Here is a 21,425-nt window from a genome sequence, read left to right as displayed (position 1 = left end):
TTCATATACACATATATATATATATATATATATATATATATATATATATATACACACACACATTATATATATATATATATATATATATACACACACATTATATATATATATATTTATATATACACACACACACACACACACACACACACACACACACACATTTATATACAGGTCCTTCTAAAAAAATTAGCATATTGTGATAAAGTTCATTATTTTCCATAATGTAATGATAAAAATTAAACTTTCATATATTTTAGATTCATTGCACACCAACTGAAATATTTCAGGTCTTTTATTGTTTTAATACTGATGATTTTGGCATACAGCTCATGAAAACCCAAAATTCCTGTCTCAAAAAATTAGCATATTTCATCCGACCAATAAAAGAAGTGTTTTTAATACAAAAAAAAAAGTCAAACTTCAAATAATTATGTTCAGTTATGCACTCAATAGTCAATACTTGGTCTGGAATCCTTTTGCAGAAATGACTGCTTCAATGTGGCGTGGCATGGAGGCAATCAGCCTGTGGCACTGCTGAGGTGTTATGGAGGCCCAGGATGCTTCGATAGCGGCCTTAAGCTCATCCAGAGTGTTGGGTCTTGCGTCTCTCAACTTTCTCTTCACAATATCCCACAGATTCTCTATGGGGTTCAGGTCAGGAGAGTTGGCAGGCCAATTGAGCACAGTAATACCATGGTCAGTAAACCATTTACCAGTGGTTTTGGCACTGTGAGCAGGTGCCAGGTCGTGCTGAAAAATGAAATCTTCATCTCCATAAAGCTTTTCAGCAGATGGAAGCATGAAGTGCTCCAAAATCTCCTGATAGCTAGCTGCATTGAACCTGCCCTTGATAAAACACAGTGGACCAACACCAGCAGCTGACATGGCACCCCAGACCATCACTGACTGTGGGTACTTGACACTGGACTTCAGGCATTTTGGCATTTAATTCTCCCCAGTCTTCCTCCAGACTCTGGCACCTTGATTTCCGAATGACATGCAAAACTGAGCAACAGTCCAGTGCTGCTTCTCTGTAGCCCAGGTCAGGCGCTTCTGCCGCTGTTTCTGGTTCAAAAGTGGCTTGACCTGGGGAATGCGGCACCTGTAGCCCATTTCCTGCACACGCCTGTGCGCGGTGGCTCTGGATGTTTATACTCCAGACTCAGTCCACTGCTTCCGCAGGTCCCCCAAGGTCTGGAATCGGCCCTTCTCAACAATCTTCCTCAGGGTCCGGTCACCTCTTCTCGTTGTGCAGCGTTTTTTGCCACACTTTTTCCTTCCCACAGACTTCCCACTGAGGTGCCTTGATACAGCACTCTGGGAACAGCCTATTTGTTCAGAAATTTCTTTCTGCGTCTTACCCTCTTGCTTGAGGGTGTCAATGATGGCCTTCTGGACAGCAATCAGGTCGAAGTCTTACCCATGATTGCGGTTTTGAGTAATGAAACAGGCTGGGAGTTTTTAAAAGCCTCAGGAATCTTTTGCAGGTGTTTAGAGTTAATTAGTTGATTCAGATGATTAGGTTAATAGCTCGTTTAGAGACCCTTTTCATGATATGCTAATTTTTTGAGACATGAATTTTGGGTTTTCATGAGCTGTATGCCAAAATCATCAGTATTAAAACAATAAAAGACCTGAAATATTTCAGTTGGTGTGCAATGAATCTAAAATATACGAAAGTTTAATTTTTATCATTACATTATGGAAAATAATGCACTTTATCACAATATGCTAATTTTTTGAGAAGGACCTGTATATATATACACATTTATATATATATATATTCTCAATTGTTTGGAGTCAGTTAAATTTTCATTACTTTTTCTATTATATATATACCTATTCAGCAAGGACAAAATAAATTGATCAAAAGTGACAGTAAAGATATTTAGTCACAAAAGTTTCATATTTAACACATATCCTGCTCTTTTGTACTTTCTATTAATCAAAGAATTTTGAAAAATATGAAGCATTATTCACATCCTTTTATTCACATCACAGTAATTGAACTTTAAGAGAAACACTCCTTAAGGATAAGATCTTTTGCACTGTAGTGTTATTTCAATAATTTTAAAAAACATAATTTGAACTGAAGCTACATATGACCCAGATATTTTCTCGACAGTCTTTGTGAGCTTCACACTATTACAAACTTCAACATTGTGTCTCACTCTGTATTCACACCGTCCTCCTCGTTTGCTTCTTATATTGATGAACTTTTTAATTGCCTCCTCAAATTTACTGATTCCGGTAGCGATCCTGCCTCCAGCTGTCGTACAATGACAATCATTTGATTTGTTTGGTCTGGGGGTTGCTAATAAACCGTAGGTGCTGCTAATTAGATGGTAATATTGAACGAACAAGTTACAGAGCCTACAGGCATTATTCATAAAGTTGCTGACGTGCAATAACAGCCCACCTCCTCGATGTCCACGGGCTTGCTGAAGATCTGGAAGCGCTTGTCAGTGGCAAGCCGCTTTGTGACGTCCCTGAGAAAGAGGCGGAGCTCGCGCAAGGTGTTCTCCTCCTGCTCCTCCAGTCGCCGCTGCTCCTCTGGTGAGAGCTGTCGAGGGCCGGGGTCTTCAGCGAGGGTCAGCGCCTCCAGAGAGCACACTGGAAACACAAACACAGACAATCCCTCAGAAATCATGAGGAATCTGACAGGTCTGATTCAAATAAATGATTACCTTTTGTTTTGTACTTCTAAGGGAGTAAGTAAAGAATAATTATGTCTGATTCAAGACCAAAAACATCTTTATATTGCCTTTTAACAATATTCATAACATATATAAATATCTAAGATTTTTTTTTATATTTTACCCCTAATAAGAGGAACCATTTCAACAACAGTAAAATATACAGATGAGTAAAGATCAAGTAAAAACAGTAATATTGTGAAATGTTATTATAATTTAAAGTATGTTTTCTGTTTTAATATATTCTAAAATGTAATTTCATCGGGGGATGATAAAGCTGAATTTTCAGCCATTAGTCCAGTCTTCAGTGTCACATGAACCTTGGGAAATCATTCCTATATGCTGATTTTGCTGCTCAAGAAACATTTATTTTTATTAGAAATATAAACAAATTCTTTATATATTTGTGGATATTTTGTCCTTTCTTTTCTGTCATTTTTGATCAATTCCATGCATTATTGCTGAATAAAAAGGAAGAATTTCACAGACCACAAACTTTTGAACAGTAATCCATTATATTTTATTATATTGTGGATGCAATATACCACTCCATCCTAAAGAGTGGTGCAAGAAACATTATCAGAATACCCGTTCTCTTAGCAATGGCATTATGAAAATCGTGTTTTTCCAAGTATTTTGTTCAGAAATGGAATCGGGTTTTAACACCAGATGAAATGCTGAGCAAAAGGCCTTAAACGACTCAGATGACACTGAAACTGTGCCAGATCAGCAAGAGGAATTATAAACACCCAGCATTATATGGATGAAGTCGAGAAACGCTTCCCACCACAGCGTGGGCCGCAAAGTGTATTATTGATTTCTGAAGAGCTCCAACAAACAACCTGACAGCTGCAGTAATACAGGGCTGCATCTGTACAACGAACCAAAAACAGACTGCTAGAAATGACCAAACACACCAAGCAAAGAGTGCTAATGTGGCACTGTCTTGTAAAATATTGCTGACAGATTTTTTTTCTTTTTTTTTTTAAATCTTCTCGCCAAACAGGCCTGAGGACCTAATCCAAAGATCTGGACAAAGTGCCTGGCGATTATTGAGCCACCAGAATCAGCAATTTCTTTGTGGCAGCAGCTAGCAAGCAGTCATGCTAACTGTGAGCGTAATTATAGCTAATGGTTATGGCCCGGCGTTTAATAGAGCCCATTTCTCCCACTACAGATGCTATGCTGCCAAAGGAAGTAGAGTTTTTCTTTTATTCAGAGATGCCCGTGGTCGACCCATGGGAGGACCCCTGCTCTGCATCAATGGGTCATGATGCTTGCATTTCCATTTGAAAGCCATTCCCTGCTATAATGGCTCCCAACTGTGAGGGAGCCGATGAGCATGGCAATCGAACACAAGGAGAAGATATTCAGAAGATAACATGAGGAAAACCCAGGATGCCCAGTTTATGCAGCAAAAGCAGAAGCAATTCTGGAGGAGCAGCAGCGGTGGTGGAAGTAATTGCAATGAGAAAAGTGACAGCACTAGTAGTTATCACCCAAAAATGAATTTACTCGCAGTCATGTCGTTCCAAACCTGTATGACTTTCTTCTGTGGAGCATAAAAGAAGATTTTTTTGAAAAGTCTATTTCTGTCCAGATGGACTCAATCTACTTTTTATGTTTTGATCATTGTTCTGAATCCGATCTGTAGGTTTTTGTTCTGACGATTTTCTCAGGTTTTTGTTCAAAATGTTGCTTTTTTTGTAAAACGTACACACATTCAAGTGGTAGTGTCCAAGAGAGTCTATTCTATTCTTTCTTTTGATATTCAGATATTCTGGGGGCCATGAGCATTTTGTGAAAATGATCAAAAATGCTGGTACTGGCTGGCGACTTTAAAAAAAAAAAAATGCTGGTGAGGAAAGAGTTAATATTTTGAATTAGCTTTTACTTTTATATTTTTTATTTTAAATCTAAATGAAAGTAATTTTGTTTTGTGCTTTTGTATTTTTTTTCATTAGTTTGTTTGCTTTTTATAATTTAAGTCAAGTCTTAATTGTTCATGGTGCTTGACAGATATAATTGCTGCAAGTTGGTAAAGCAGTCTTAAAAAGGTTAAAAAAGGGGGAGTTAACACATCAACCTAAGTGTAGATAAATCTATACTTCTGGATTAACCATGGTAAACACTTACCTGTTTTTCTACTGCGGGGTGGTGCCTTGGCCGCCTGCACCAGAATGAGGTCTAAAAAAAAATTCCTACGTGCTTCTTCTCCCGGCATGGTTAAACAAACCACCTCCCCATATGAACGGCTGAAGATGCATTTTAGCTGTAAAGAAAAGAGAAAAAAAGAAAGAGGCATTTTAAAAAATACATTTAAACAACACTTAGAAATTAACAAAAAATACCCAATACCTTTTTCCAAATATTGAGATTTTCAGCTTCCAAAACAAAATTCCCAATGATATTTTATATATATATATATATATATATATATATATATATATATATATATATATATTATATATATATTATATATATATTATATATCACTTCCAGCCATGAGTTAAGCTTCAAACCAGTGGCTCATGAATTCAACATATATACAAACAAAACATCTGCTGTGAAAATCATGGAAGGCATCACTCTCATCCTTCTCATCAAATAGGGATCAGATCTCTGGGACTCTAGAAAGTGCCCAAAAAGTGAGCCAGACTACAAACAAACTCATTTAAAACTTGTGTTGAACCCTGTTGGTTTGGATTTCCCACAGCATTCTTGGTTCTGATGCGTAGCATTGTGTTTTTTTTTTCTGTTTCCCCCCCGAAAGAACAGTGCATGACTGGCTCTGACTCGAGAAAATATTTATCCCGGCATGAAGCATTGTTCTGCTCAGCTTGAAGTTCGAAAATAAGGATTGTTGGTAAACATACAGTATTTATAGGGTGAAATCCAAAGCAGGAAGAAAATCAAACCAATACAATGTGTTAAGAACACGTCTGTGATGAGTGAGTTGGACACCCACTGAAAAAGTGTTTATCTTCCGAATTAAAATTAAGTGGCTTGAGTCAAAAAATCAAGTACATGTTCGCATAAGTAATTTGGCATAAGCAATTATTATGAAATACACACACTGAGATTAGCGCTTAAAAACCAAAAAACATTTATTTAAGGCTAGTTAACAATTAGTTAACTTGTAGAAGTTGTAGGGTTACAACTTGATTCTTAAACAGGCAATTATTTTCCCAAATTTTTGGGGTAGTTAGTGATCAGCATTAGACAGAATGTAGCTCCTGGACCAACAAAACATGGTGATCCAGTAACAAGTCCTACTTGACAAAATCACGGCCACTGTCAGTTGGCCAATTAGAAGAGCAGGATAACAAAAGGCTTTAATGAAGAGTGATTTGACGAAACACAATGAAAGGATGGAGAAGAATGTGATGCACGCATCCTTCCCGACAGCCGAAGATTCATGCATGAAGTGAAAACCTGTAAATAATGATTTGTGTCCGGTGCACATGGTCACATTGTTTTAATGAGCAGTTTCATATTGCTATATTCAACTCTAATTTCACATGGTAAAGTGTGCCGTGCCAGTCCAATTACTGCAGTCTGGGAGAATTTTTTACTGAATCAGCAAATCTTCACTATAAGTTCATGCAAGTTTCTGAGAGGCTGCAGCAATCAGGACAAATGAATCCAGGTAAAGGCTAAAGACTTCTAAATATCTGAGATCTCTCATACTCCAGTGCAAACCAAGTTATTTTTAAAAGTCCCAGGGCTCCCAAATATTACAACTAGGCGGCGGCACTAGGAGTGAAGTTCTCCATAATGAGGATCCGTGGAGCACTTAAGTTCAATTTCCAATCATGAGCGGGTGTTGAAGATCCAAACAATCCCTCATCAACTGCATTATTCTCCTCTTGGCAGATTTGTTTGCACTCAGGTTGCTTTCAGGCTTCTTTGGTCCAGACTCTTGAAGTGAGATGAAGGGAAGCAGAGCAAGTAACCCACAAAAGAGACAGGTAGTGATTTTCTGATTTGTCTCAGAGCTGATGGAAGCCTTGGAGACTAATGCAGATTCTGAGAGGCAGAGAGCCGAGAGACTAAATAGGCCTTTCAACTCGCAAGAGACATCCTGAGGAAATGTGGAAATCAAAAACACACTTCTTGTCTCTTCCTGTCTTTCTCCTATTGAAACATGTTTCATCTTTACTTAACATGAACAAGTAGATAAGAAAGTTTATAGAATTGAAAGTATAAAGTTGGGATTTGCAAACCAGTGTGGTATCTTAATGTAAATTCAGCATGAAAGGACATGTGCTGTGTAATATACTTTCATAATCTGACATTTTCAGGATGTTCATTGACAAGAAAAAAAAAAAAAGAGGTAAAAAGAAGTTTCATCAAACAAGTACATTTATAATGGATGTTTCAAACCATTTGCTGTCAATTTTGAAGGATCTCCTAAAAAGAACCCCACTGATTGAAACTTGAAGGGAAAAATCATCATTTCACCCAAAAATGGAAATGATGTGCTGTCATTATTTACTCTCTCAAGTTGTTCCAAAACCTGTCTGACTTTCATTGGTTTGTGAAACACAAAAGACAACTTTTTGAAAAATTTCTCAGTGTTTTTTGTCAATGAATTTAAGTCAATGGGCTCCAATGTTATTTGGACCCCAACGTTCTCCAAATCATCATCCTCTTTTGTGTTGTGAAAAAGAAAAGAAGTCATACAGGTTTGAAACAACATTTTGGGTAGACTTTTCCTTTTAAGCGACACAATATTCACAACTTGGGGAAATCAACATACAAACTGTTACTTCTTGACAATACATCTCTAAAAACAAGCCTTAATATCTTTCATTGTCACTTCTCAAGTAAATGTATCTTGTTTCGAGGATTTTTAGAAAATTTAAAAGGAAAATTAGTTTTTATTTTCCTTTGTAATGAAAACGAGTAAAATGACTGGAATATTAGAAAGTATATTAACACCCAAAAAAGTCAGTGATATTAAAAGCTTAATATATACTATTCATATTGATATCACCTTCCACATTTTAAATTGAATGTATTGTAGAGATTGTAAATCTTAATTTACAATAAAACTTTACATATAGATTGTTTTATTAATGATCATTACCCATATTGTCTAAGATTAACCCATTAAAACACAAAATTACACAAAAAGATAAAAATAGACAACCCTGAAGGTATTACAGTGAACCAATAAGTGTACACTGAGTTGTAACCTTACACTGCTGGAGCTGACTACTGGCACCCCTCCTACACACGCTGGCATGAGCCAAAAGTCTTCCCGCAGCAGAGCACAGGGGCACGTACCTCCTTCCCGTGACCCATGCCACCTACTCCCACTGCAGATGCTGTTTACAGACGGAACTGGCATCTGTCTCCACATCTTTCTCTTTAAGAAATGTGAGGGAATGGACCAGTTGAGGGATTTGTAGTGGTTATTTTGTTGCAGTTTCTTTTAATTTGTCGGAGGCCTCACCCCTGATGTGCAGTGCCGCAGAGAGGACAGCTGTCTCGCTGAACGTGCCAGAAGCCGAGGGCCAGTGCAAACTGTTCTCAAGCTTCTACTTTGCATATTTGGGCTGCACTTAATGCAGATAAGCTCAGGGGATAATGAACCTTTTTTAATCTTGAACCAAAGTAGGTTCAATATATTCCCACTTAAGACCTACTTGACGTGTACAGAACCAAATTGTTACTGCTATTTAGTTGTTTTTTTAATATGACAACAATGTTTGTCAATGTAACATGTCAATTTAGAATAATTGACATAATATAATATAAACCACTATGTGAGAACAAATCACAATCCTTTGGTTCGTCAAACTGACTAGCGAAACAACTTGGTCTGAATCAAAATAGAGTTGCCGAATCAACTACACGTCTTAGCATAATTACTTTCGACACTTGACTAACATACATACTTTTGACACTTAAGAGTAAAAAGACACACTAAGGAGGATTTATTTTCATTACAGGAATTTTTTTTCCTAACGTAATAAAACAAAATCACAGCATGGCTTGTTTCCATTATCACATCACAAAAGCTCGTTTACAGTAAATGCTGCATCACATGAACTCTGCATCATCACATCATCTCTGCATGTGCTGCGAGTTTGGGTCAATTATTAATGTGCATTTGGGAACACACACACATTAACCATCTTGCCAAACTTGTAACGAGAAGCACTTGAAAACCAGCTGTCAACAAAAGGGATGCTTTAAAAACTCCTTGGTTTTCCTGCACTACAAAAAAATTAAAATATAAAAAATAAAATTTAAAAGGTAGGGTAGGCAATTTTTGGAGTAACTAGCAATAAGCTTCAGCTTTGAAAGCATAAGATCCCACCCTCCCTTCAGACTGTCTCCAAAGCCGCCACTCCTTCAAAACACATGAACGAGTACAGAAGGGAGCAAACAAAGGTGTCAAGGGGAGACGCGTTAAACTACCTCATGTCTCAAAGCACATAACATATATACAGTATATATATACACACACAAATACATTTAGACCACTTAACTTAGTGATTGCTATTAGATTAGGATATGAAGAGACCTTCAACCAGCATAACAAAAAATAATTCTGGAACAAAATCACCTATCCTCACCTAAACAAAATATCAATGAGTTATACCATTAAAAAATTGTGTTCAAAACCTTGTTATTTGCCTATCTCCAAGTCAATACACATACACTGAACCTGTAATAATTTAGACGTAGCATTGTTGGGTTCAATTTGGAGGGGCGCTATTTAGTCTGATACTTTTTGATACGCAATCACAGGTAGCCATGGATATATCAATCAGAATCAAGAAATCAAAAGAGTTTACATAAAAAACATTAAACGTGTTCCTCTACCATTATTTACTCCATTCACTCATACTTTTAACACTTAAGTACATGCAATACATTTTTTAAGCACCTGTGCTTTCCCCCAATGGGTTTCCATACAGGAAAATGCATTGCCATCTTTTTCTAAAGCATGACTACCGAGTACTTCATATACCCGCTGACATCAGTGAAGGCCAAACATTTCCTGATGCTTTACAGGGCTCCTTTCTGAATTCCACACACAAACCTTCTATCTCCAAATCTCAGAGGCCCAAGATTCAAGTGCTCATGAGTGGGAGAGGCCGGGATGGTTTACTCTAAAAGAGAATCTGACCGTAGAGCTCTTGTGGTGTTACTGTGAAGCTCCAGTATTGATCGCGGATTTAGCAAAGGACCCCCTGCCCGGATGAAGAAACGACTCTCACACCAAGGTAAGGGTGGTACGATTCAGAGCGAGGATGGTACGATCCCACAGAAGGGGCCTTGGGATACGTTTCAAAGCGGGAACAAGCTTTGTGGATTCAAAAAGTCGATTCTCAGAATTTGCCCACTTCACCATTCAAAGCCACTTCAGATCTTCTGTGCTTGTCAAAACGTGGGGTTGACGTCAACATAAAACAACATTCGTAACCCATTTCACTTCTATACTATGGCATTTTTGATTGAAACAGGATGTACAAGGACGGGACTTGATTGTATCCATCAGGAATCGACTGGATCATGAAAAGAGTGTGTTCAATACCACAATTGAGCTAGAGCAAGATTGTGGTGGAATACTGTCCTCTTGAGACATTGCTCCATACTTTTTGACCAGGATGTGCAAGAGAAGGCTGAATTGCTGTTGAGCTATTGGTTAACATTCAGCCAAAAAGGAAGGTTCTTTTAAAGATGGAACTAAGGATGCACAATATTAAATATCATATAAAATATCATTTAAATTTCATATTTGGCCAATAATTAGGTTATTGATGAGCCTATTATTATTTTATTTTTTACGGCATATAAGTACAATTGGCCAATAATAAAATTATAATATTTGTCTAAATTAATTTAAAAATAAAATAAAGTAATTTTAAAAATATTAATCTTTTTTAATGTTACAAGTTAATTTTGGCATCCCAACATTATACAGTAATGTACATTGTGATCTGCTGAAGTTCAAACTTAGCATCAGAATAGGAAAGAAAGATGATTTATGTGACATTTCGGTCAGCTAAGAATTAAAACTGAGGCAAAAATTTGCACGACTCACCAAAATTGGACAATAGAAGATTGGAATAACATCTAGATTTCTGTCGCAACATTTTGATCGTAGGGTCAGAATTTGGCAAAAACAACATGAAAGCATGGATCTATTCCGCCTTGTATCAGCAGGACAGGCGGGTGGATGTGTAATGGTGTGGCGGATATTTTCTTGGCACATTTTACACACACACACACACACACAAATTGGTTTTAAAAATAAGATTTTTGTTATAAGCAACAATAAAAAGTAAAGTGCATCACAACCAGTCCTTTCCCGGTAAAAGAAATTTAACTTGATTTTCAAAAGTCAACGAATTTGCAACAGCTGAATGTAAAATTTTTGACAAGCCAAACATGTCAGTGTCTGAGTAACGTTATTTACTTAAGCCACAAAATAAATTTAATTCCGTAAAATGAGTATTATAACCTACGCAAAAAGCATTTTGAACGTCTCCAAGTTTTATAACAACCTAAAAATCAAACCTTAGTCCACCCCACTATATTTATCTATATATTCTCTGCACATTATTTGATTCCTTGATTCACTTTTTTTTTATTTAATGTTTTTTTTTCTGTAGAGCTGCTTTGAAACAACATGTATTGTAAAAAACACTATACAAATAACCGTGAATAGAATTATATGCACAGACTGCAGATTCTAAATCAAAACACTGTCATATATAGGTAGAATATTAAAGTGAAGACACCACAGGGGTCTTCAAAGGGCCCTTCAACACTGAAAGTTGAGTCAAATTTCCAAAGCAAATGAGGAAACAAAAACAAGTGTGCCAAAAACCCAGTGCCACAGAGAGGGTGAAATAAGCAACCCATCCTTGTCTACTATCAATTAAACGTGTCTTTTCTCAGAGGAACGAGTCTGGCTTTAAATGAACACACCTTGCAGGGATCGAGTGAGCGAGAGACGGGCCTGTCAATAACATTAATGCTTTTGTTCTAAACACACTCGTGCCCTCCTGGTGGGCATCAGTCATTTCAGCAGGGGCTATGATCAAGGGCTTCGCCACCAGCCAATCACCAGTCGCCCAGCAACGTACCCTGGGATGCATGGGGCGCACAGCATGAGCTGCTGGAGGCTCTTGATGCTGGATTGTGAGGTGAAACCGCAGCGCTGCCAGAGTGACTCCCCGTCAGCATAATTAAGTGAGAATATATATATATATATAATTTTTTTTGTTATGTGACTTCAGACTGCATTACTTATCTCTGCCTTCCACTCTCTCGCTGCCCCTTTCATTTTAAAGACTTCTCTCACATGCTCTTCCTGCCATGTCTTTGAGAATTGATTTTAATGCCCCTGGTGCGCTTAGAAAAGGACTAGAAAAGAATAGAAAGGGAATGATGGGTACAGGTCAGACCTTGAAGAAAAGGGAGAACAGGCGGACAAAAGGTGGAAAAGAAACTGTGAGGGAAAAGAAAGAAGGCCTGTTGGCCTGTGGCCTAGTGGATGGGCAGATGGTGTACCAATATAAATACACACACACACATAGTATATATGCATATATATATTTGCGTGTATGTGTGTGTTTATATTGGTACACCATACAGGTATACAAATAATAATAATAATGATTATTTTGTTAGTATATAAAAAAAATCTTAAAAGGGGTGGTTGATTGCGATTTCACTTTTTTCATTTTAAATAGTGTGTAATGTTGCTGTTGGTGCATGAACAGTATCTGCAAAGTTGCTGCGCTGAAAGTTCAACGTAAGCAGAGATGTCGTCTTTTAAAAATCAGGAAGTTTAATGCCTACAAAAACGACTCGATTGGGACTACAACGAGATACTTCCCGGGTTTTATACGCAACTAACCCATAATCAACCCTCCGTCCGGAATATGCAAAAAAGGGGGCATGGCCATATTTCTGACGCTTTATCGAGGAGGAAGAGTTATAGTGGAGAGCTGTAGCCATGCCGTCGAAAGTGTGTTATTTTCACCCACCTGTCGCGTCTTCTGTGTTCGGGCTTCCTACGGCCGCTGTAGTTCGTCAACAATGGCTACAATTTATGTTTGATTATGTTCCAGAAAATTATAATCGTAATTTAGCCCTCTGTGCTGCGCATTTTACGGAAGACAGCTTCCAGAATCTCCACAAATTCAATGCCGGATTCAACAACAAACTGTTACTAAAGCATGGAGCAGTTCCAACTTTAAAACCAGAGGCAGCAGTTGTTGGGCCACAACCTGTAAGTAAGACTTAATCATTTTAAATGTATTTGCATGTATAATTTTAGAAGTAATGTTTTAGTTTTATCAAGGACGTAAACAAATGCCAGCGCTGGCTTTAGTAGCCACTTAGTTATGCTATTTCGTGTCTATGACAAACACGTACAAACATTTTGGACCTGAATTTGTAATTATGTACTAATATTGTAAATGTATTTTCCGTGAATACTTTATCGATTTGATCAACAACGCAAACGAATGCCAACGCTGTTTGTTTATAGTAGCCAGTTAGTTCGATGCTATTTTGTGTGTATAAGACAAAAAATTATATGTAATCGCAACAGCAAACTTTAGCTGCTGTTATCAGATGTTTTCACGTTCTGTTGGGATTTTAACACAGTTGCCACATGTACACCTAAAGAAAACGATACACCGAGTAAACTCAGTTTTGTGAATAGATAAAAGGTTGTTCATTATATCGATAAAACAATAACTTTAAAAAACTGTATTACTCAGTCATTTATTCAATTATATGAAATATTTAATCAGGAGAAAGCCGTATCGCAAAAAGCAAACAAGCCGCAGTAGCATTTTCAAGTAACAGCGTATCGAAACTCTTATATAATAATAGTAGAATAGTATAATAATAATACAAAAATGTACCATTCTTGAACGTTTTGTAAGAGCCGTGTTTGGGGAGGTTCTGCTTGACTCTCTTCATTGCCGGGTCTGATTCTGGCTCAAACTGAGACGGCAGTATTGACACCATTATTTACATTTGATCAGAGCACATGCAAAGGAAATGGGCGTGAAGTTTCCGGACAACGTGCGCTACGCAGTTTAGCCAATTGCAACACACCGGCCCAACTAACCAATCTGAGCCCATTGCCTGTTTCTGAGGGAGTGGTTTCATAGAATCAGGAAGTCAACCGGTCGTTCAAATGACAGAGGAGAAAGCGGCTTACAATAAAGGTGAAATTTATGAAAAATAAGGCTTTAAAAAAACAACAACAACACCACCACGAAGACGTGTTATATTGCACCCCATAAACACAATCATGCAATGAAAAAAGCAGTAAACCACCCCTTTAATTTTATTTATATTAATTTTACCAGATTTTAACCCTAACATAATGCGAGCGACACACATTCATGCATCGATTTCAATGCAGCTTCTCCAGATGGAGAAAAAAAGCCAAAAAAAACAAAAACAAGTACACCTCACACTTGGCCAAGTAATAGTACTTCTGTCCACAACAAGCCACAGACTATCACGTCTCTAGCACAGACTGTTATCCAACAAAGTATATTTATGTTTTGAGGTATGTTCAGGGGAGACAGAGGACAGATTGGTCACCTCGTCAGGGAGCTGCTGGTAGACAGTCTCTGCTGTGGCGAGGATGAGGAGCGGCGTGAACGAGGGCACGTCCTGCAGCAGTGTGAGGAAGCTGCTCTTGACCGTCTCACTGATGGCTTCCCACCAGTCACTGATGTGAGGCATGTAGATGATGCTGGGTACACACCGCCGAGCCTCACGAAACACCTACAAACACAAAACTAATATAATTAGTACTAATAATAATGCAGGACTGCAGGATTTTTATTTCTTGTATGTACAACCAACCTTTTCCATTTTTACTGATCTTTTATTTTTAGTGGTGCATTTTCATATTTGCTAGAAATATGCATATTTTTCATTCATATATATATGTCTGTAATGCAAATCTAATCTTTGTTAGTTAGTTACTGACTTATCAATAAATGTTATAAAGTGTTTCCAAACCATCCACCTTATTTTTTGCAATGCAGAAGTAAGCTATTTTCTAGATTTCTGATTCACTAGATGCTATGTAAATAACTAGAAAATCAACAAAATGGCGTAAAAGGTCAAACTATTTGTGAAACAAACCAGTATTTTAATGATTATATAATAAATTAAAAATAATATGATAAGAAATATCAGATTGTAACATCGAGCAGCATAATGGACTGGTTTGGCACAGAAAAAATAACTGGAAGCGAATGACACAGGAAGCCTCGCACATTCATGCTACAAATGGCTTAGCTGCTCTAAAATTAAGAATAAGGTGGATGACTACCATGATCGCACATTTTATTCACAACACTGTTAATACTACAAGCCTACAGCCCCACACACAGGCTGTGTGAAATATTCAAAAGTGATTGTGCATCTCAGCTTGCCTGAGCACAGGACTCCTCTGGGGTTTTGGCACTGACGGAGTATAGTGTGGGAAGGTCAAGGCGGTGCACAGTGAACTTCTCCAGGTGGTGCAGCACAGCAGGGGCCAGGTGTGTGCTCTGGCCCGCGCCCTGGGGCCCCGTCAGCAGCAGCCGTGGCCGGTAAGAGGTGGGCTGCTGGTAGGCAGAACTGAAACAAAACAAAAACAGGTCATTGTCCATCCATCCATATTACTATCTATCTATCTATCTATCTATCTATCTATCTATCTATCTATCTATCGAGACACAACCTCAGATACTGAATTTAGAAAGAGTTGCTGACAAGCGGAATCAAGCTATGATGACTGACTAAAACTCCAATAATGTAATGAAGAGAAATAAAGGTAATTGATAAAGTTGGCAGCTCTTTAGGGACGGCAAATTTTCATGCATTTGACATCTATACTGTATATTAATATATTGAGATGAACCACTTGCCAACATCTCATTTAAGGAAGAGCTGCGAGTATTGATGATCTCAAGCTAATGTCATAAAACGCAACCACTGAACCATGAAGAACAAATCAATGCAAACGAGATTGAAGTAGGTCTGCTGAGGAACAAAAGACATCTCAGTGCTGACTGTCAGTTCTACAGCATTCCAACAGATGGCAGCAAAACACAGCGCTTGACTATCAAATAAAGCTCTCAGGTTTAGGGACTTTGAAATTTAAAGGCATAGTTCACCCAAAGATGAAAATTCTGTCAGTATTGACTCACCCTCATGTTGTTCCAACCCCGCAAGACCTTCGTTCATCTTCGGAACACAAATTAAGATATTTTTGATGAAATCTGAGAGCTGGATCATTCCTCCATAGGCTTCTTAAGGGATTGACACTTGCCAGCCCAAAAAAGTTATTAAAGACATCGTTAAAATAGTCCAAGTGACTACAGTGGCTCAATCTTAAGTTTATCAAACGATGAGAATACTTTTTGTGCGCAAAAAAAAACAAAAATAACAACTTGATTTCAACTATTCATTTCCTTATCTATGGGCCTCTAGTCAGTTAAACTAGTGTAATTGCGTAGAGCTACGTCACACGTAGGCTCACTATTGGCCGACGCTGGTCATGTGTGTGATGTGTGTGACATACAACAACAGAAGCTTACACTATTACACTAGTGAACTGACTCGAGGCCCACAGAGAAGGACATGAATAGTTGAAATAAAGTCGTTATTTTTGTTTTTTTTGCGCACAAAAAGTATTCTCATCGTTTGATAAACTTAAGATTGAGCCACTGTAGTCACTTGGACTATTTTAACGATATCTTTAATAACTTTTCAGGGCTGGCAAGCGTCAATCCCTTAAGAAGCCTGTGGAAGAGCGATCCAGCTCTCAGATTTCATCAAAAATATCTTAATTCGTGTTCCGAAGATGAACGAAGGTCTTACGAGGTTGGAACAACATGAGGGTGAGTAAATACTGACAGAATTTTCATTTTTGAGTGAACAAACCGTTTAACACATTTTGTTTTTCGTTTACTTTCTATTGCCATATCAGCATTAAAGGGGTGGTTCAGGATTTTGGACATCGGACCTCATTTCAAAGTTAGCCTGGGCGTTATTTATCAGTGGAGACAGTTTTCAAAAATTTTCATCCAGTCCTTCCAGTTGCATAGTTCGCCGGTGCTAGGCTAGTGCGAGTCAACGGTATCTGCTAGTCTGCCATTAAAAACAATTTTACCCACTCCCCAGTACACCAAAAGCATTTGTTCACACAGCGCGCGTTCCGGGACTGAACACGGCAATTTTAGTAGGTCCCCAACCCGGCATCGATCCCGGGTCGTGTTTGCATTCACACAGAAGGTGTTCTGGCAATTTCCCGGGATCAACGCGCTGAGTGAAAGGGGCTATACTTTGTTCCCTGTATTTATTAGCACAGTCTACAGCAGCGGCAGAGTGATATTAAGTTGTGATATTTAGTAGCAAAGTATATCACCATGTTGCCAATTCCTTTGTTTACAATCGAATGTTTCAATATTGGTATTCAAGACTACTATTAGCTAGCTAGAGGTCCCGACTGTAGTGCGCTTCTGTTCTGTGTTTTCTTTTCGGCCGCAGTACTACTAACCGGAGCAAAGTAAAATTCCGCCGCTGCTGAGAAACTAGATCCTATAAATGTAATGCGATCATTGAGATGCAAGAATCAGACATCAATAGTCTAGCGTTATAATTTATTTGCTTTTGGTGTACTGTGGAGTGGGTTAAAATTGTTTTTAATGGCAGACTAGCAGATACCGTTGACTCGCACTAGCCTAGCACCGGCGAACTATGCAACTGATTTTTGAAAACTGTCTCCACTGATAAATAACACCCAGGCTAACTTGGAAATGAGGTCCGATGTCCAAAATCCTGAACCACCCCTTTAAAGGATATATTCATGGTAAAAAATTAAAATTAAATATATAAATTAAAAATACAATTAAACTTCTTACATTCCAATAACAGTTATAATACCTAATATTCTAAATCTAAAAGATAACAGCTATATGGTAGTAATTGTTCATGACAATTTTGTTAATTATGCATAATCATAATAAATGAAGGGTCTAAGTGTACCGATTAATCAAAAGGGTGCGGAGGATGACAACTGAGTTTTGTATGAATTTATGTAACTCACGTGGTAAAGTGGAGAAAGGGTTTATGGATGGTGCAGGAGGCTGCTTTTCTCGGCGATCCTAGCTGAGTTTCATAAATGGAAGGAGCACCGAGACATTCCTCGTCCTCGCTGTACGAGTCCTCCACCAACAGATGATTGTCCATGTCTGAAATCACAGGCAAGAGAAGAGACTTTAAATGCTGCCATTTCTATCAGAGTGCTTTACGCCCAGTTTATTTAATATAGAAAACTGAAAAAACTGAAAACAGAATATTCAGCAAGAAACAGCGATTTGATGTCATGCATTAATATTGGAGAAAGTATAGTAAAATAAATTAAAATAAAATAATAATTATGTGTTATTGTTTATTAAATTACACCCCTTCCCTCAGTAATACATTTGTAAAAAATTCACATCCTGAAAATCTTAGCTTTTGTAGTTGGCACTTTCTCTTGAGAACTTGAGAAAAAGGCAAGAGAAAAATTAGATATCTTCCTGATTTTAATATTTTCTTTGCAAATTTATTTTGACAATAGTTTAAAAAGGCATGGAGGCATATTATTGCAAATGTATTATTTCTACATTTATTTTTCCTTTATTGATTTTCTTATTTGCAACCAATAAATAAATATACACACATATATATATATATATATATATATATATATATATATATATATATATATATGTATATATATATTGGTATAAACAAACAACTAAAACAAAAACATACATAAAACTTTAGCAATACTTCAGCTTCAGCTTTAACAAATCACACGTCTACTCAGCATGATGCAGCTCTGTATCCACTGCGATTCCAGTTTTTTAACATGACTCCAAGGCCGAGGGTCACCAGGAATGTATAAACTAGGAAAGAGATCCTACTGGGTCTGTGATATCTATAAAATATAATCTTGTACCTCTCTCCAAAAATACTGGACTTCTGAGTATTGCCACAAGACATGAAATAGGTTCCCCACCTCTCTCTGGAAAAAATCAGGATTATCTCTAAACAGCCTTTTGGGTGTCCAGTAGAATATGTGTAAAATGTTTAATTGTATAAGACGTGTTCCAATATATCTATAGATAAACTTTAAATTACCAGTGCTGCTCCCCCATTTTTCATCTTCATTTGTGCATCCCAAAAGATCTTAACAGCAGAACTAATATTTTAGCCCATTTGACTAATACGTAAGGAACAATATTAAGATGTCTTATGGCCAGTACCCATGATATTCCAGTGTTTTTACCCCTGGGAGCATGTGAGGGGGAGGCAAAGATACTTGTGAGCAGCATATGTTTCATTTGTAGATATTTCCAGAACTGATCATTAGGAAAGCTGATTTTAGAGAAGTCTCTCCAAAGATTTCAATGCATCTTCCAGAAAACTGATATTTTTATCTACTCATTTCTTTCATAACACAGGTGTTTCACCCATTAACGACTTTGGGTTGACCCAGATAGCAGACGAAGGGCTTAAAAAAGGCTCAACCCCCTAAATGCGGGAGGTCTTTTTCAAAACTGTTTGGAGATGGGACATAATCGAGTAATTACGCACTGGTAGTGGTAGTTTTGTTATCAATAAGGACTTAAAATGTATAAGCGAAACAACACATTGTTCCATGGCTAGCCCACTCTGGAGGTAACATCCATTGTACCAGGTGCCTCAAACAAAATACATAATGATACAAAGATAGCTTGGGGAGACCTAGTCCTACCCTCTCAAAAAAAAATTTAAAGTGAAAAGTACTGGAAAAAAATAATTATAATTCCCTCCTAAATCAAATAAGGGGTAGGGAAAATAGTTGAAGTCATTGTAGGGCAGTGTTACTCATTGCGCAACTAGCAAAACTCCCGCGGCTCGCCAAGCTTTAATTTGTAGCTTGCATGGCGGTAAATAATATGGTGATATGATCATGCGGTCACTACAGATATTTCATAAAAACATTAAAAACAAGTAGGGCTATAAATTGTTTCGGATTCTCATCCACAAACGACACTGCCTGACAAATATAAGCAGCACGGCACAACAGTTCATGCTCATAGTCTCCAAATTATGAACAGAAATGGATAAATATTAAGTCTACTGTTTAAAACAAAGAACCAATGTAGGAGATGGTTATTAAGCACATACAGAGGGAAACTTTGCATATTTGTGCAGTGTGCGGCATGCCAATTAATTGCGATTTGAAGCTCGTGACATACAAACACTCACATTAACCTGATCACGTGTTTAGCGTTTATACAAACTACAATGCATTCAGTGTGGCTGTCATTAAAAAATAATAATGAAGACCAGAGGTGTTCTAGAGGAAAAAGATTGCTCTAATTGAAAAATTAAGTTAATTATTATTAATTAATTAATTATTATACATCAACATAAAAAAGGGGTCAAGTTTCATTTAATTGTTCATTTAACTTCTCACCAGTTATCAATCATTTCTAAAATGAATCAATTTATCAATCAGCTCTAACATTTCATATAAAGTTTCACTTCAAATAAGCAGTTTAACTGTAAAATTATATGTAATATGGAGGGATTGGAGTCACATGACTTATTTCTACAAAGAGGGCAGTCATTAAAAACACTGGGAAAACTCTATTCCCAGCAGAAATATGAGGTGGTAATTATAAAAGCTCCGTACGAAAGGTACAAAAAATAGATTTGAATGGATGACAAACACTTAAATGAAAAAAGAAGATTTGTTGTACCTCTGATGTATAAAAGAAAGAACAGCAAACAAAATAAAACCCATCAGCAGGAAATGGAGGGCGTACCGTGTGTGTGTTCCCTGTGCAGGAGCTCTGCGTGGGGGAAGACTCGCATCAGGCAGGCAAGCATTTGAGCCAGCGTGGGCTCCAGCAGGGGCTTCAATACGCAGGAAAGGGCCTGGCCGGGCGGAGCCACAGCCCTTTGGCCCGCAGGTACTATGGAGCGAAGGGCACAACCAAAGTCCTGCGCCCCCAAAACAATGGAGCCCACATCCAGCTGATAGCGCTGGCTGGTGGCGTAGATCTGAGGATAGCGCCGCCGCAGAGCCGCTAGCGCAGCCTCTGTGCAAAGTGCTTTGATATCGGCCCCACAGTAACCTGAGACACGGAGAGACAGCAGAGTTTGACACACGATTGTCACCATGTAGAAATATGGACAAATAGCTAGCTTTAAATATTTACAAGCTAATAGTTGTATAATTACACAAAAATAAATAGGTATATTCATATTAAAAAGGCATTACTATGTTTTCATTATAGCCTTGCTAACAGTAGAATTATTAATGCTGTGTTCCATAAACAGAAAATGTAATTTTATATTTGAGAAGTGCAAAAAATGAAATACAATAAAAAAATTATAAATTTTTAATTACATTTTATATTATGCCCCTCTCCCTCAATACATTTGTAAAAATCATTCCCTATTTTAATTTACATGCGTGCACACACACATACATATATACACACATATATATATATATATATATATATATATATATATATATATACACAAACACACACACGCATACATACACACACACTCATATATGTATACATGTTTTATAACACAATGAAACAAAAAAAATGCCTTTTATTATCAGGCAAACCTTTTCTTAAAATTTGAGAAAAGTGCAAAAATAATTAAGTCACA

The 21,425-nt window shown here is 37.5% G+C and overlaps 1 protein-coding gene across 2 annotated transcripts in view; it reads right to left on the bottom strand.

The window, feature by feature from the left end:
* The window catches only part of atad2b (ATPase family AAA domain containing 2B), a 91,702-nt gene that overhangs the window by 57,536 nt on the left and 12,741 nt on the right, over positions 1-21,425 (bottom strand). For both annotated transcript variants that reach the window (XM_077219872.1, XM_077219871.1), the window contains exons 16-21: positions 20,561-20,872; positions 17,803-17,947; positions 15,143-15,329; positions 14,298-14,483; positions 4,833-4,968; positions 2,420-2,613 (exon numbers count right to left, since the gene is read on the bottom strand). In XM_077219872.1, the coding sequence (XP_077075987.1) occupies positions 2,420-2,613; positions 4,833-4,968; positions 14,298-14,483; positions 15,143-15,329; positions 17,803-17,947; positions 20,561-20,872 (1,160 nt within the window). The remainder of the gene's footprint in view (positions 1-2,419; positions 2,614-4,832; positions 4,969-14,297; positions 14,484-15,142; positions 15,330-17,802; positions 17,948-20,560; positions 20,873-21,425) is intronic.

This window comes from Siphateles boraxobius, unplaced genomic scaffold, assembly GCF_051911475.1.
Source record: "Siphateles boraxobius isolate OS27281-9 unplaced genomic scaffold, OSU_SipBor_1 8, whole genome shotgun sequence".
In the NCBI taxonomy this organism is placed as follows: Eukaryota; Metazoa; Chordata; class Actinopteri; order Cypriniformes; family Leuciscidae; genus Siphateles; species Siphateles boraxobius.
Note: the sequence above shows the minus strand (reverse complement) of the source record. Positions and strands in the feature narration are given on the sequence as shown.